Consider the following 13,305-nt stretch of genomic DNA (forward strand, 5'->3'; position numbering starts at 1 on the left):
TCTTTTCACACTCTTCGGGACTAAACCAGACCCGAGACTCAGATTAAACAACATGGTCAAGGGCACTGATAATTCTTTAGCTGCTTCATGTAAGATCCGTGCCGGTATACCATCCAATTTCACAGATGTATTCACATTAAGGTTCTGTAATAGACTATTCACCTCTACTTCATTCATCACAATTCCCGTATAAACTAATGGTTCCTTCATTTTTTTTAATGTCACCACTTGGATGATATACTCTTGCAAAGTGTTCGCTCAGTAATTCCACTATATCGACTGATCAGTGACATCCTTACCATCGTCATTCCTTAAAATCATTTTGCCGTGTACAGTTTTTTTTTTGCTTGCAGCATATTGAAAGAACTGTTCGGGATTCTCTTTAGCTTGCATAGCTAGTTTCATTTCATAATTTGCTTTTGCTTTTTTTTACCCCACTTGTTACCCTTCTGGCCTGCACTTTATACCTTTCGTGTGCCTGCAGGTCACCTCTTTCTTTAAATTCCCTCCACAGTTGTTTCTTTTTTTGCAGCTCAAGCTTAATGGTGTTATTCATCCATTTAACCCCTACTTGTTTTACTATTCGGACTCTAGGTATACAATCAGCCATAACCTCCTGTAAATGCTCCTTGACCACTTCCCATGCCCTATCGACATCCAGCCCTTGCAGTTGTACATGCCATGGCACTGATCCAAGCAATCTCCTAAGGTTGTCATACTTGCCAGCACAGTAATTCCACATATACCCTGTCTTAATCGAAAATTCCACACCTTTTGCCACCTGGGAGGTGGCAAAAGGTGTGGCCTTATGATCACTCTCACCAATAGGTGGCAACATGGTCATATTCATTACAGTCAAATTCTCAGATGCTATTACCAGGTCAATTACTCTCACACCCCTAGTATTTTCAATTTCAATCAACTATATCCCTTAATTGAAAGGGATATAGTTAATCCCTTTCAATTAAGGGATTAACTATATCCCTTAGTTAATCTAAGGGATAACTCAGATAGTTATCCCTTAATAATTGAATAAAATCCATTTCCTTCTTCACATGTGTCCTCTACTCCTTCCAATCAATGTTACCATAGTTGAAATCCCCCATAATAATTACCCTCCTTCCACTCGTTTCATCAATTTGTTTATGCATACTATCTCCACCATCTATTCCATCACCTTGTCTATAGCAAAACCCAACTGTATATTTTGTTCTGCCAGTCTTAATCTCACATTAAATACCCTCAAATGTACTCTTTTCACTATCCTGTGATACAATTTCAATTCTCCTTGGCTGCAGTTCATCAGCTATCATCAATAACACTCCTCCCCCCATTTTATTCTCTCTGTCCCTCCTAAACACACTATAACCTACACATTCTATCCCACTAACTATATCATCTTCTGTCAGCCATGTTTCACTAATCCCAATAACCTATGGCCAGGAAGAGCCAATCAAGGCCAAAAATTCTTCCTTTTTGTTCCTAATACTCCTGGCATTAGTATACATGAAATCCAGAGGTCCCTTTGTCCTACCCCTATCTTGATGCGTTATTCTAACTTCCCATTCCGATTTCTTGTCCTTAGTACTGGCGCGGGTAAATTATATACATTCTTACACTTAACTGTCTCACTGATGTCTGCATATCCACTTCCCCCCCCCCTCCTTGGTAATTATAGTTTTCCTGGTTCTGCACATCCATTTTCACTTCGTTCAGCAACACTTCTTCCAGTCTCCGTACACCAAATCCATTCAAATGCAGGCCATCCATCTTGTATAAATCCTTTCGCCTATCAAACTCATTCCACACGTCCACGAATTCCACACCAAACCGTCTGCATAACCTGCGCATAAAGTCATTTGCAGTTATGGCCCTCCTTCTAAACTCCTCTCTGTCATACCACGGCAATAGACACCATCCTAACTCTGTCACTCTTTTCTTTCGCTACCTTTAACAATACTTTCAGTCCTCTCTCATAAAAAATTTATCTCCTTTCAATTCATTCATACCCACCACAACTATCAATTCTTTCACCCTCTGTTTTTGCGCTCTAATACTCTCACTTACATCCTTAAACTTCGCACCCAGTAAGTACGATTTAGTTAAACTCCCATCTATCACTCCTCTTAATAATGAGTCACCATACAACACTCTTTCCTTCATTTCAGAAACTCTCCAACTTTTACGCTTATTTTTCCTTTCAAACACTTGTTTATTTCCGTTAGCCAAGGCACTCTGGAAAGAGTTTTGCAGGTGCTCTAATTGCCGCTGCGCATTTTGTATCACTGCATGCAACCTAGTGATCTCACTCCCTACAAATAATTCCTCATTGTTTTCATCATTTAAACCATTTTCTCTCTCTGTATAGTTGCTTTCACTCTCTCTTTGATCACCGCCCTCATTGCCATCTCGTACAACATCGCAATTCCCTATCAAGCCACTATTTTCACTCACATTCTGACTTTCTTCAACCATAACTTACACTTTCTGCACATTCTCCCACCACTATCACTTTCCATCCAAACTCCAGCCTCATTTGGGAATGCATACATCCCACACACATCACATTGGACAAACTCCCTCACATTACAGTTTTTGAACAAAGGCATCATATTTTTGGATGCCATTATCTTATGTCGCATTGGCGCCATATTCTATGAAACGTATCTTTAAAATACTAAATTAAATAAAACGGGATTCACATCAAAATCACACAGACACAACAAGCTACCAAAATTAGACAATATTACGTTATGATTTAAACCAATATTCCAATTTTCACTCAAAATTATACTTAGCTTTCGGGAGCTCTCTGAAAACACGACACATTGTGTAGCCCTCTAGCAGCAAACCAAAATTTAATTTCACATTTGTAGACGCCATATGGTCACTGCCATACCTCACATGGTTTTGACAATGATGTCTTCTGCTAGAATAAGTGGTAGGGGTTGCAGATTCCCTTTCCACGCAAAGTTTGTAAGACAATCGCAAACATCCATGCCCACGGCGGGATTCGAACCCGTAGCATTTTGGCTGGAAAGCAGACATGCTAACCACTCGGCCAACCAGGCCGGCTAGCGGTATGCAGGAAGACATGAGAGAGTTGTTAGTACATGCAAATAAGAAGAGTGAGAAAATAAAAATTGTGAGTGTATTGCCATGGTATAACAGACATCAGGTGAGATGGAGAATGCTGACTGCAAATGAGTCAGTGGACAGATTATACAGGAAAATGATACATTATAAATGGCAACATGGTTATGTGAAGGGTAGGTCTTGCCTTAGTCATTTATTTACTTTTTTATAATAAAGTGACAATGGAGTTGAATTAGGGGAAATAGCTATTCAGTGATACTGCTGAACCTTTCCAATACAGAGCCTTAAATTAAACAGCTTAGTCAGAGGAGATTCCTTTGCACATTTGACAGGATTTCACATAGAACTCTGTTGCACAAATTGGAGCAAATGTGAATTGATATGAACCTAGTGATTTGGATCAAAGGAGTTGAGTCCAGGAGAAGGTACATGACTAGCAGTGTACTACAGGGCTCAGTACTTGGTCCTCTGTTGTTTAATTGTACATAGATGATGTAGAAAATATTCGGTTGTTTGCTGATGATGCAAAACTGGGAAGAGCAATAATGAATGAAGATTATATAGATTTGGCAGGATAACTTAAAATAGATTTGTGGTATGGACACAAGTAAATGACTGCCAATTTAATGTGGCTAAACGGAAGGTGATGCACTTTGGAAAGAAGAGATCACAAGCTGGGCACTATATTGGAAATGACAGTGCTGGAAATAACTGCAGGAAAGATGAGACCAGGAACTTGAGAAGGTGGAGTGGGAGGTTGATAGGAAGTTAAGTTTAGAGGGCACAAGGTTAGCCAAAACAGCATATCAGACTACGTTGTTGTTGATAAATGCACTAACAAGCAGGTGTAGAGAAGTTATTACATCTCTTTATAAGACTTTAATAAGGCCACACACCTGAACTACTGTGCACAAATCTAGTTACTCGGATTCCATGGAGATGAAGTAGTGGAGAGGATCAGGAGGTGAGTGACAAAGATTGTGGCAGGTTCATGGAAAGCTCCCTATGAGAACAGACTGATGGCCTTCAAAAACTAGCTAATAGGCAAAAAAATAAAAGACATGATAGAAGAATATACATTTAAGGGATTTTATAGGATTGAAAATGAAGACTTTTTTTAGGACATGGCAGGGAGAGAACGATGAGTCATCTCTGAAAATTGTGTAGCAGGGGTGTCAGGCTAGATTTTTTGCTTGGAGTGTGATGAATGGGTAGAATGGATTGCTAGAGGTGGTTGTGTATGCTTCATTAGTGAATGAGTTTAAGGAGAGGTATGACAGATATTATGTGAATAATGGCTAATGTGTGAATCTCCCACAATTAGCTTTTGAATTCATGGAGATGCCTCATCTTCCTTTTATCCTCTTTTACCTTGCAGTGTCAAGGGTTTGTTAATCATCAAACCGTTCACAGGATAAGATGGTCAGCCCTACGCCCTGGTATATCCTATGTCCTGTAGTGTTGAGTTCTCAAGGCCAGTTTGCGTGCTTTGTGGGATGAAAAACCCCAGGATAAACTGGGGAAAACACCCTATGGAGATACCTGTATAATAATAATAACTGGTAATAAAATAACCAAAACTCTGAAAATAGGCAGGAACATGAAAAACTTCAACTGCATATTCTCAATGGATAATCTATAAAACAAGTAAAATATTTCAGATATTTCGGCATAATTTTTAGTGAAGGTGCAAATTAAATATGGAAATAGACAATAGAATCAGCAAAGCTGTATATATTTATATATTGTTGAATAAATTTATATGGAATAATAGAGAAATTAGCCAATACCACAAACTATGAATATATGAGACAATATTCAAATTAAAAAAAAAAAAATAAATTTTTTTTTCAAAGACCACAAACATGAGAGCTCTGAGAAAAATGAGGAAAGTGAAACATCATTGGCAGAATTGTTGGCGATATTAAAAATTAAGACATTAGGAAGGAACTTGACATTGCAATAACGTGTAAGTAGAGATTAATCTCAGGTGGTAAATTTACTTAAACAGTAAGGGAGAGGAAAGTTTAGCAAAGCAGGTGTTTTTCGAGGACAGCCCTTGAGGATAAACAAGATCTAAGGATTTATGCAGTTAGAAGTGTCCTAGAAGACAGAAAAATAAAATCTGAGCTATAGAGTGCTGAAAATAGATTAATTTTCAGAAAAACTGTTGATAGGACATTAGCAGTATGTGAACTTATTCATGCAACACTGTCATAGTATCCTGTATGCTCCTTGAAGGAGGTAGGGAGAGAAAGATGGTTTGAGATATAAGACAGGTTCTCTCTCTCTCTCACCTCGCTGCCACCTACTGTATATCACATACTATTTTTGTACAACTTTCATTATTTTAGTTAAACTCAGATCAACCAAAAAAACATTTCAGAACAAAGTTATATTTGTAATTGATTACAATCAGTGATTGTTTTGTAAAGAAATAGGTGGCAGTACTCATTCTTTGCTAGCAAGAAAAATTCAAACTTAAAAAAATATGAAAAGAAAACTAAGAATAAAAACTTATTCTAAAATAAGAACAGCAAATTATGTATATGATAATTTTTAATAGAAAATTTATATAGCAGACATAATTTTCTTTCTTTTTTTTATATAGCGAATATACTAACAATAAACTTAGTAAAAATGCAAATTTCATTAAATAACTAGCTTATTTGCATACTAGGTGAACGTGAAAAAATTACTGAATATTAAAAATTCCTAAATGTGTGCAAAATTCCACATCTGTATACCTCATGTCATTGATAATTTTGGTGCCAGTACACGGTACCATTGCATACTGGCGTGCGCACACACACACACACACACACAACTACAAACAAATATTGTTGTTCTTCAATAATAAAAATGTTTTACAAATGTAAAATGAAATATTTGCTATTAATTTTTAATTTATTAAAGTTTTGCTTTCATTCACGTTTCTTTACACTGGATAGCCCAGTCTATATAGGTTTTAAATTACATTTTAATGCATAAAGTAATTTTGCAAGTCAAGCATTGCAAAACGATTTATATTAAAATTCCAATTTGATTGAAACGAAGTTTGATTTTGACAGTAAATAACCAAAATTCTCAACTCTTGCAAAATAAACTAAAAAGATACCTTATGCATCATGGTTATTATTTCCTTTTCTCGTTCTTGTGTTATAATATAAAGATCACCTTCTTTATTAGCTATAGAAGCAATATCAAACCAAGATTCAAACCTGGAAAAATAAATAACCATATGCTAAGATTTTAATCACTTAAATTTAAAGAACATGCAAAATACAGTGAATTGTCCAAAAGAGCATAGGTCATACATTAAGTGAAGCTTGTTTAAAGACTCCTGTGGTACTTCCATATATTTACATAATACATGCATGCCACAGCCAAATACTAATTTATTTAGTAAAATGAAATAATTGTTCCTTTTATTAAATAAATTAGTATTTGGCTTAGACAATGCTTGGAGACTAGATTTGAATCTAGGTCTTCCTTTGGGCAGTCAAGTGCCATAGAGTGCAAATGCCACTTCCACTGAGCTATACAGGCTCAAAAGAAATTACTCAAAACACTAAATTAGCTGTATACAAGATGTTCAAACCAATTTTAACTTATGGATCTGAGAGCTGGGTTAGAAATAAAACACTTGATTAAAGATTGGAGACTTCTGATATGAGAATTCTGAGAAAGATTAGTGGAATCAACAGATGGCACCCATGGCAGTATCACATTAAAATTGTGGATACTAGGAGAGAGCTTGCATTGTTAGTATTCAGTGTGGTCACTTAAATGGGAGAGGAAAGATTAGCTAAACAAGCGTTCTTTGCCAGGTTGGCAAGAAAAAGATCCAAAGGAAGACCAAGTTGAAGATGGATTGATATAACAAAAGTGTAGAAATATATACAGAAACATAAGATCTGATACCATTGGGATCTTGACAGATAATAGATTAATTTGGAGGTAAATTGTTGATCAGAATTCGTAATGGTAAAACTTTTTCATGTAGCACTATCATAATTATCCTGTACATCTCTTGAGGGTACATATCAGCATTTGTCAATTTGATGATGATGAGTCTTTGTTGTAGCTTCACCATGTGATTATACTGATGCACTGATGATGACCAGTCAGTTTCTGGTTGAAATACTTACAGTAATAAAATTACTATATTCTTGTGAATATGTGTGCTTAATAATTCAAAGTATATTTGATTCTAATGCAAATTATTGATTTTATTTTACATAAAATCAATAATTTCTGGGTTCAGTGCCATTCCAAATAGAAAAAACACCATCTACATAGCATAGCCAAAGAGAGGATTTAGGATGGAAATTTAAGATACTTTCTTCAACATTTTCTAGATAAAAATTAGTCAAATTTGGGGATAGTGCTGAACCCATCACAGTTCCTCTGTTTGTAAAGTTTATCTTTCCAGATAAAATATCCAGAAGTGACTGTAAATTTGAATAATGTCCAATGGAAATTTTTGGGATTAAATTCAAATGTCTCAAATTTCAAATTTATAATCACTTCTGGATATTTCACCAGTAAATATCCAGATGTGATTGTAAAAGCAATCGTTTCTTATTTACAAATAGACTGAAAAAATTGTGATGGGGGCTATCCCCAAATTTGGTTATTTAATTTAGATCATCCTGAAAAAATCTTAAATTTTGATTCTAAACCTTCTATTTGGCTATGCTATGCAGATTTTTTTTTTTTTTTTTTTTTTTTTAACTAGCAATTGCAGCTAGAGCCTGCTTCTCTTTATTGCAAACCAACTTTTATGGGTAACTACATATATACTACTCTCATCTGCCCACCCCCTCCATCTCAAAAATATGAAATTATAAAATCCTTGGTATTTAGGAATATAAAATTTGTTGCTCTGAAGCATCTTTCCAACATAAACTGGAAATTATCAACCAAATTGCTCTAGTAACCCAAGAATTATACAAAAAAAAAAAAAAAATCATTAGCCATCTCTCTCTCTCTCTCAACATCTTTGAAGAGAGTAAGTCTACAGAATAATTATTCCTTATATAAAAAAAACATTTCTGAGCATGTTGCAAATATTCTGAAGAAATTCCAAATCACTGCCCCTTCAAATCATTTACACAAATCTGCCATTTGTTACCTTCTCCAAAAGAAAAAATGTCTCTAACTAGGGTTTACCAAGTTCCATCTTCTTGCAAATACCTTATTAAGCAGGGAGGACTGCTCACAGATCAAAAAAGAAACAACTGTTGACAAAGGCTATGCAGAAAAAGAGGCTCCAGTGGTGGGCAAAAGTGGTCAAATAGGAAGCTACATTAAAAACATATTTCAGAAATTCAAAATCATATTCAGCTTATGAGGTGACATAAATCTGGTCTGGCTCAGCATGGAAATAACAATGCTAGCCATCTGATCCAGTGGGATAATATTGAACTCCCACATAGCTGTAAATTATAAATTTAAACATTTATTGAAAGAAAGTGCTGCAGCTTTGCTACATCAGCCCAATTAATTCCTTTTTTTTCCCTTTTTTAAATATCCAATAGTGTTTTATTTTTCCTAGCTACAACATGACTATATGTCTAGGAAGATTCCACTGTAATGCAAGCATTTTACTGTTCAGTTATATTAAAATGTCTATTATTGTTCTTCAACCCACACTGATGATGTTTTATGAGACATAAAATATTTGTCAATATTATTAATAAATTACTATTTGATTATGGCACGTGTATTATGTAAATTATGTTTTGAAGGTTTTGAAATATATTCCTTTGCATTTTAGAAAATTGACTATATTTGTGCAAGAAATTAGATTTCTATTAGATAGCTACTAGCAAGTTAATTTCATTCAAGAAAAGAGTTCTTCAGTCTTACAATTATATGATGCAAATAAAATGTTGTTTAAAATAATATATACAGCCTATGTTTTGATTTTAATTCAGAAGTTAGAATTGAATGCAGGAAGATAATCTGGGCAAAACTAGGTTGAGACAAGGACCCACACTATCTCTGCTGTTATTTATTATCTATATGGATTACATTATGAAATAAAGTGGCAACCACTATTAAAACTGAAACTTATTCAACTCTGCTCTTTACTTTATGCAGATGTTATACTATAATACAAGTCTTTAGGGCTATAAAAATGAACTGAATAATTGCTGTAAGTGGTATGAAAATCAGCAATAAAAAGATAAATTATGAAAATAGGTAAGAACTTCTAATATCTACTACATTTTCAGTGGAGCTATTTAATAAATTATTTAGTGAAAATGGAAAATTAATTATGGAGATAGATAACAGAATACACAAAGCTAGTAATGGAGAATACATAAAGCTAAGTACTTATGTGGAGAGTAATCGAATGAATAAATTTATTCCAAATGAACAAATTAAATAAAGGAATTTATATGGAAAAAAAAGAAATTATACCAAACACTGAACTAGTAGTATGCATTCATCTCTCACTATGGTAAACAGCAACAAAGAAAAGTCCTAACCAAAGCTACAATATCACAATATTATGCTAAACAAAATTCTAGCATTTACTAATTTGCTATATGCTATAGTCAACTATACAAGACAGTATTCAAACCAATTTTAACTTATGGGTCTGAAAGTTCTAATGAAAAAAAAAAAAAAAAAACATTGAGCAAACAGATGATCACATATGGCATCATAACAGAATCATTTTAAAAATAAAGATATTAGAAAGGAACGGACATTATTAGCATTCAGTAATGTGTGGGCAATGCTAATCTAAGGTGGTACTGATTACTTTAACAGAATCAGAAAGGAAAGGTTAACAAAACAAGTCTAATGCCACGATAGTAAGCAAAAGATCAAGATCCACGTAAACTGAAGATGTTAGTAGTCTTCAAAGACTAAATGTAAGAAATGCTCATAATTTCTTAGAGACAGCACTTTTAACTTTAATAATAACTCTCTGCAGACCTTATGCACAAAGCCTATATATTATACTCAGCTAAAAGATAAAGAAAATTTTGCATTAATTTGAATTGCTAATAACTTACTAGTATTTAAGCCTGTGTTCAATAGACAAATATTGTTTGTCTATTGAACACAGGTCAATATTGTTTTTCAAAACTCTTTAATGACAAATATATTAATAGAAACATGTCCAGAAAAACATGTGCTACCTCAGAAACGACAATTTAAATTTTGAAAATTTGATAATTTACATTTTAAGTTAAAGCTATAAATACTATAACCAACCTGTCGTAGTGTTTATAGCTTGAGTTCTATTTCCTACCAAAGATTCAGATTTGAGATTATGTTAAAATTATTATTTTGGACTCAATGCTGAAATATTTCATTTTCTTGTACACATTAAGAGAATACTGCAAGAAAATGATCACTTGCAAAGTAACAGAAAAACTTTTTCCACAATAATAAAAACAGTTCTACAGAAATTTGGGTTTGATGCATTTCACCACATGAACAAAATTTTTCCCCAGTGCTTTATTTACCATTTTTGAATTTCCCTTGTTTGAAATAGAAAGTTTCCAAGTATCTAAAATGGATTCTTCAAATTTTGGTCATGTTGGTAGTACTTTTTAAAATTGGAAGTGCATGATTTATTTTTAATAAAGTCTCGAAACATCGAAATTAGGAAACTAATGTTAAATTCTATATTGAATTTGTAGCAATTACACAAGAAATTAAAACAAGATTTTAAGAAATTAAAACCAAAATTAATTCAAATTAAAACAAGAAAGCTCACTATAAAGTCCTGAAAAGTCCCAATCAAAAGCACCATAGGAACAATGATGTCCTAAAGGAAATTTGCTATAGCAAACTATCTGGGTGCACTAGGTGTTTGCTGTAGTGGGTTAACTGTCCCCATTTTCCCTTAATTAATTATCAATGGCTGTTACAGGCCATTGATAATTGAAATGAATTATATATTTGGTTTAATCCTTTATCCAAGTGTAAGCAAACAGAGTTTGTGCCTGAAGTATTTTCAGGACTGGGGCAACTTGTGATAAAGGTGGTATAAGTTCTGATCATTTGCCTTAGTATCCTATAATGCAAAGCACATATCCTTATGGGTATGTATAATGCTATGCATTATGGAACGGGTCACTACCCAAATCAATTTCAATTATCAACTGAAATTGATAATTGAAATTGATGATAACTGAAGCTTAATTAATGCTGTAATAAGATAGTTAAATCCTTTTTTAATTGTGCATTACATCTGTAAATAAATTGCATGTGCTCTTTAGGCCAGTTTGATTGTTTTGGGGATAAATAACCTCAGTTTCCATGAAGGTGGAACTGCAGTTATTTATACAAACCCCGCCACTTCAACATGAGACTGGCTAATTCACCTTGCCTGAAAAGCCCCAATAAAGGTTCTGGTCCTGGACAGAATTTGAAACCAGGTCTTTCCAATCAATGGACATTATTAAAATCAATTCTGAGCATCAACTGTATCTAAATGAAATCTGGTATTAAATTTAAAGTTCTGTTTAATTAACCTAATACTAAATTTTCTCCAAAAAAAAAAAATAATAATAAAAAAAAAAAAATATATATATATATATATATATATATATATATATATTAATAAAGCTGGTGGATCATTAGCCTCATGGTGATGATATCTCATTATTTCTATAACAGAATGGTAAACAGAACAGTGAAAAACTACTATGATATAACACTAAATTATGATCACCTGCTTAATACGTTGAGCTGCTTTTTGATGGATAACAGCCTGTACTTATCATGGTACTGCTTCCACTAGATATCTAATGGTAGCGATGACATTTGTCAAGCATCCCAGAGTCACTGAATGGAGGAGGTAGGTGGTGATCTGTCTACTTCTCATAGCATATTCCAGAACATCTCACAAGTTCACAATTGGATTCTAGTCAATTTGACAGCCATTCAAGATGGATGTCTCACAATTTGCTTCATCCGATCCCACACAGTTTGATCATGGTGATATGATGTATTAATAATGCATAAGAGTGCCTCGAACTATGGCAGAGTGTATGTGGTCAGTAACAAGTTGCCAGTAGGACACACCAGTAATAATAGCCAACATGCAACAGGTATTTTAATTCTGACCTCAATATCATATCCACTGGCATGGATGGTGAAAACCATACACAGGTTCATTTCACAGCTCATCCATTTTCATGATGCAGCAGGAGCCACAGATGACTAAAACACCTATTAACACTTCTCTAGTGTCTAAGAGTATATACTGCCGACACACAGTAGCTGCTTTCCAAGAAGTGAGGAAGAAAGGAGAAGCTGCTATGCGAGATTTTGCTCTGGTACGCTATACAGGTAGTAAGGTGCATCATCATCAGGGATGCTATTCCTATACTCCAAATATTATACTGTAGCATCAACTGACTGTGATAACACAGTCTTATGAAGCTTTGCACCTTTTTCTCACCATGAGTATCCTCTTAACTACATTCCAGATTGTGTTATTACTGCAGATTGTGTGCAATGAACATGTGCAAGGTGCTGCCTTCATCTAAGATGAAGGCAGCACCTGACAAACATGTCCTTTTAGAATAGTTTTTTCCTCCTGTGAAATCTTTATTGCCAGAAGAACACACAGAATTAACAGACATAACATGCTGGCTTCATAGCCTTAGTTGCTTTGACCTAATTCAAAATAGTCCAAACCATAGCAAACTTTAACACTCTGGTTTGCACACCATACACCTGAACTACTGCAGAATGCTGTGCATCTTTTGTTTGAATGAGTGCATTCTTAGTTCAATGTTATATAAGTTTAGGTTTAAAATTAAAATAAACAATATTAAAACCTGAGATTAACAGAAACATCTAATACAAACTATATTACAAACTGTCAGAAGCAACACTTGAAAAGACAAAGTCCACTGGTCACATAAATTAATTTGCAGATCCTAAATTAAAATACTTGTTTTTGAAAAACTGCATCCCAGATGACAATGCACCTCAATCTAATAGACAGGCTTGTAATATTTATTACAACATTACAGGGTGCCAAATTAGGACTTCAGATCTTTTGTCCATTACAATTTGAACTGTTTCATTTACTTAGTCGTGTGTAAACTGTAACCTATTGTTTTGTGCTTTGAAGATGTTGGTTTGAAATCCAGCAAAATATAAGCTAATTAATAAACATCTTTTTTATAATTCAATTTGTTTGGTGTTGTAATACCGTTAAAATAA

The 13,305-nt window shown here is 34.1% G+C and overlaps 1 protein-coding gene across 4 annotated transcripts in view; it reads right to left on the bottom strand.

Moving 5' to 3' along the window:
* LOC150098782 (lymphoid-specific helicase-like) overlaps positions 1-13,305 on the bottom strand; it is a 310,277-nt gene that overhangs the window by 103,200 nt on the left and 193,772 nt on the right. For all 4 annotated transcript variants that reach the window (XM_090404891.1, XM_090404888.1, XM_090404889.1 and 1 more), the window contains one exon: positions 6,215-6,317. In XM_090404891.1, coding sequence (XP_090261017.1) covers positions 6,215-6,317 — 103 coding nt within the window. The remainder of the gene's footprint in view (positions 1-6,214; positions 6,318-13,305) is intronic.

The sequence above is a fragment of the Typopeltis vanoorti genome, chromosome 15 (genome assembly GCF_054136105.1).
Source record: "Typopeltis vanoorti isolate ZY-2024b chromosome 15, IOZ_Tvanoo_1.0, whole genome shotgun sequence".
In the NCBI taxonomy this organism is placed as follows: Eukaryota; Metazoa; Arthropoda; class Arachnida; order Uropygi; family Thelyphonidae; genus Typopeltis; species Typopeltis vanoorti.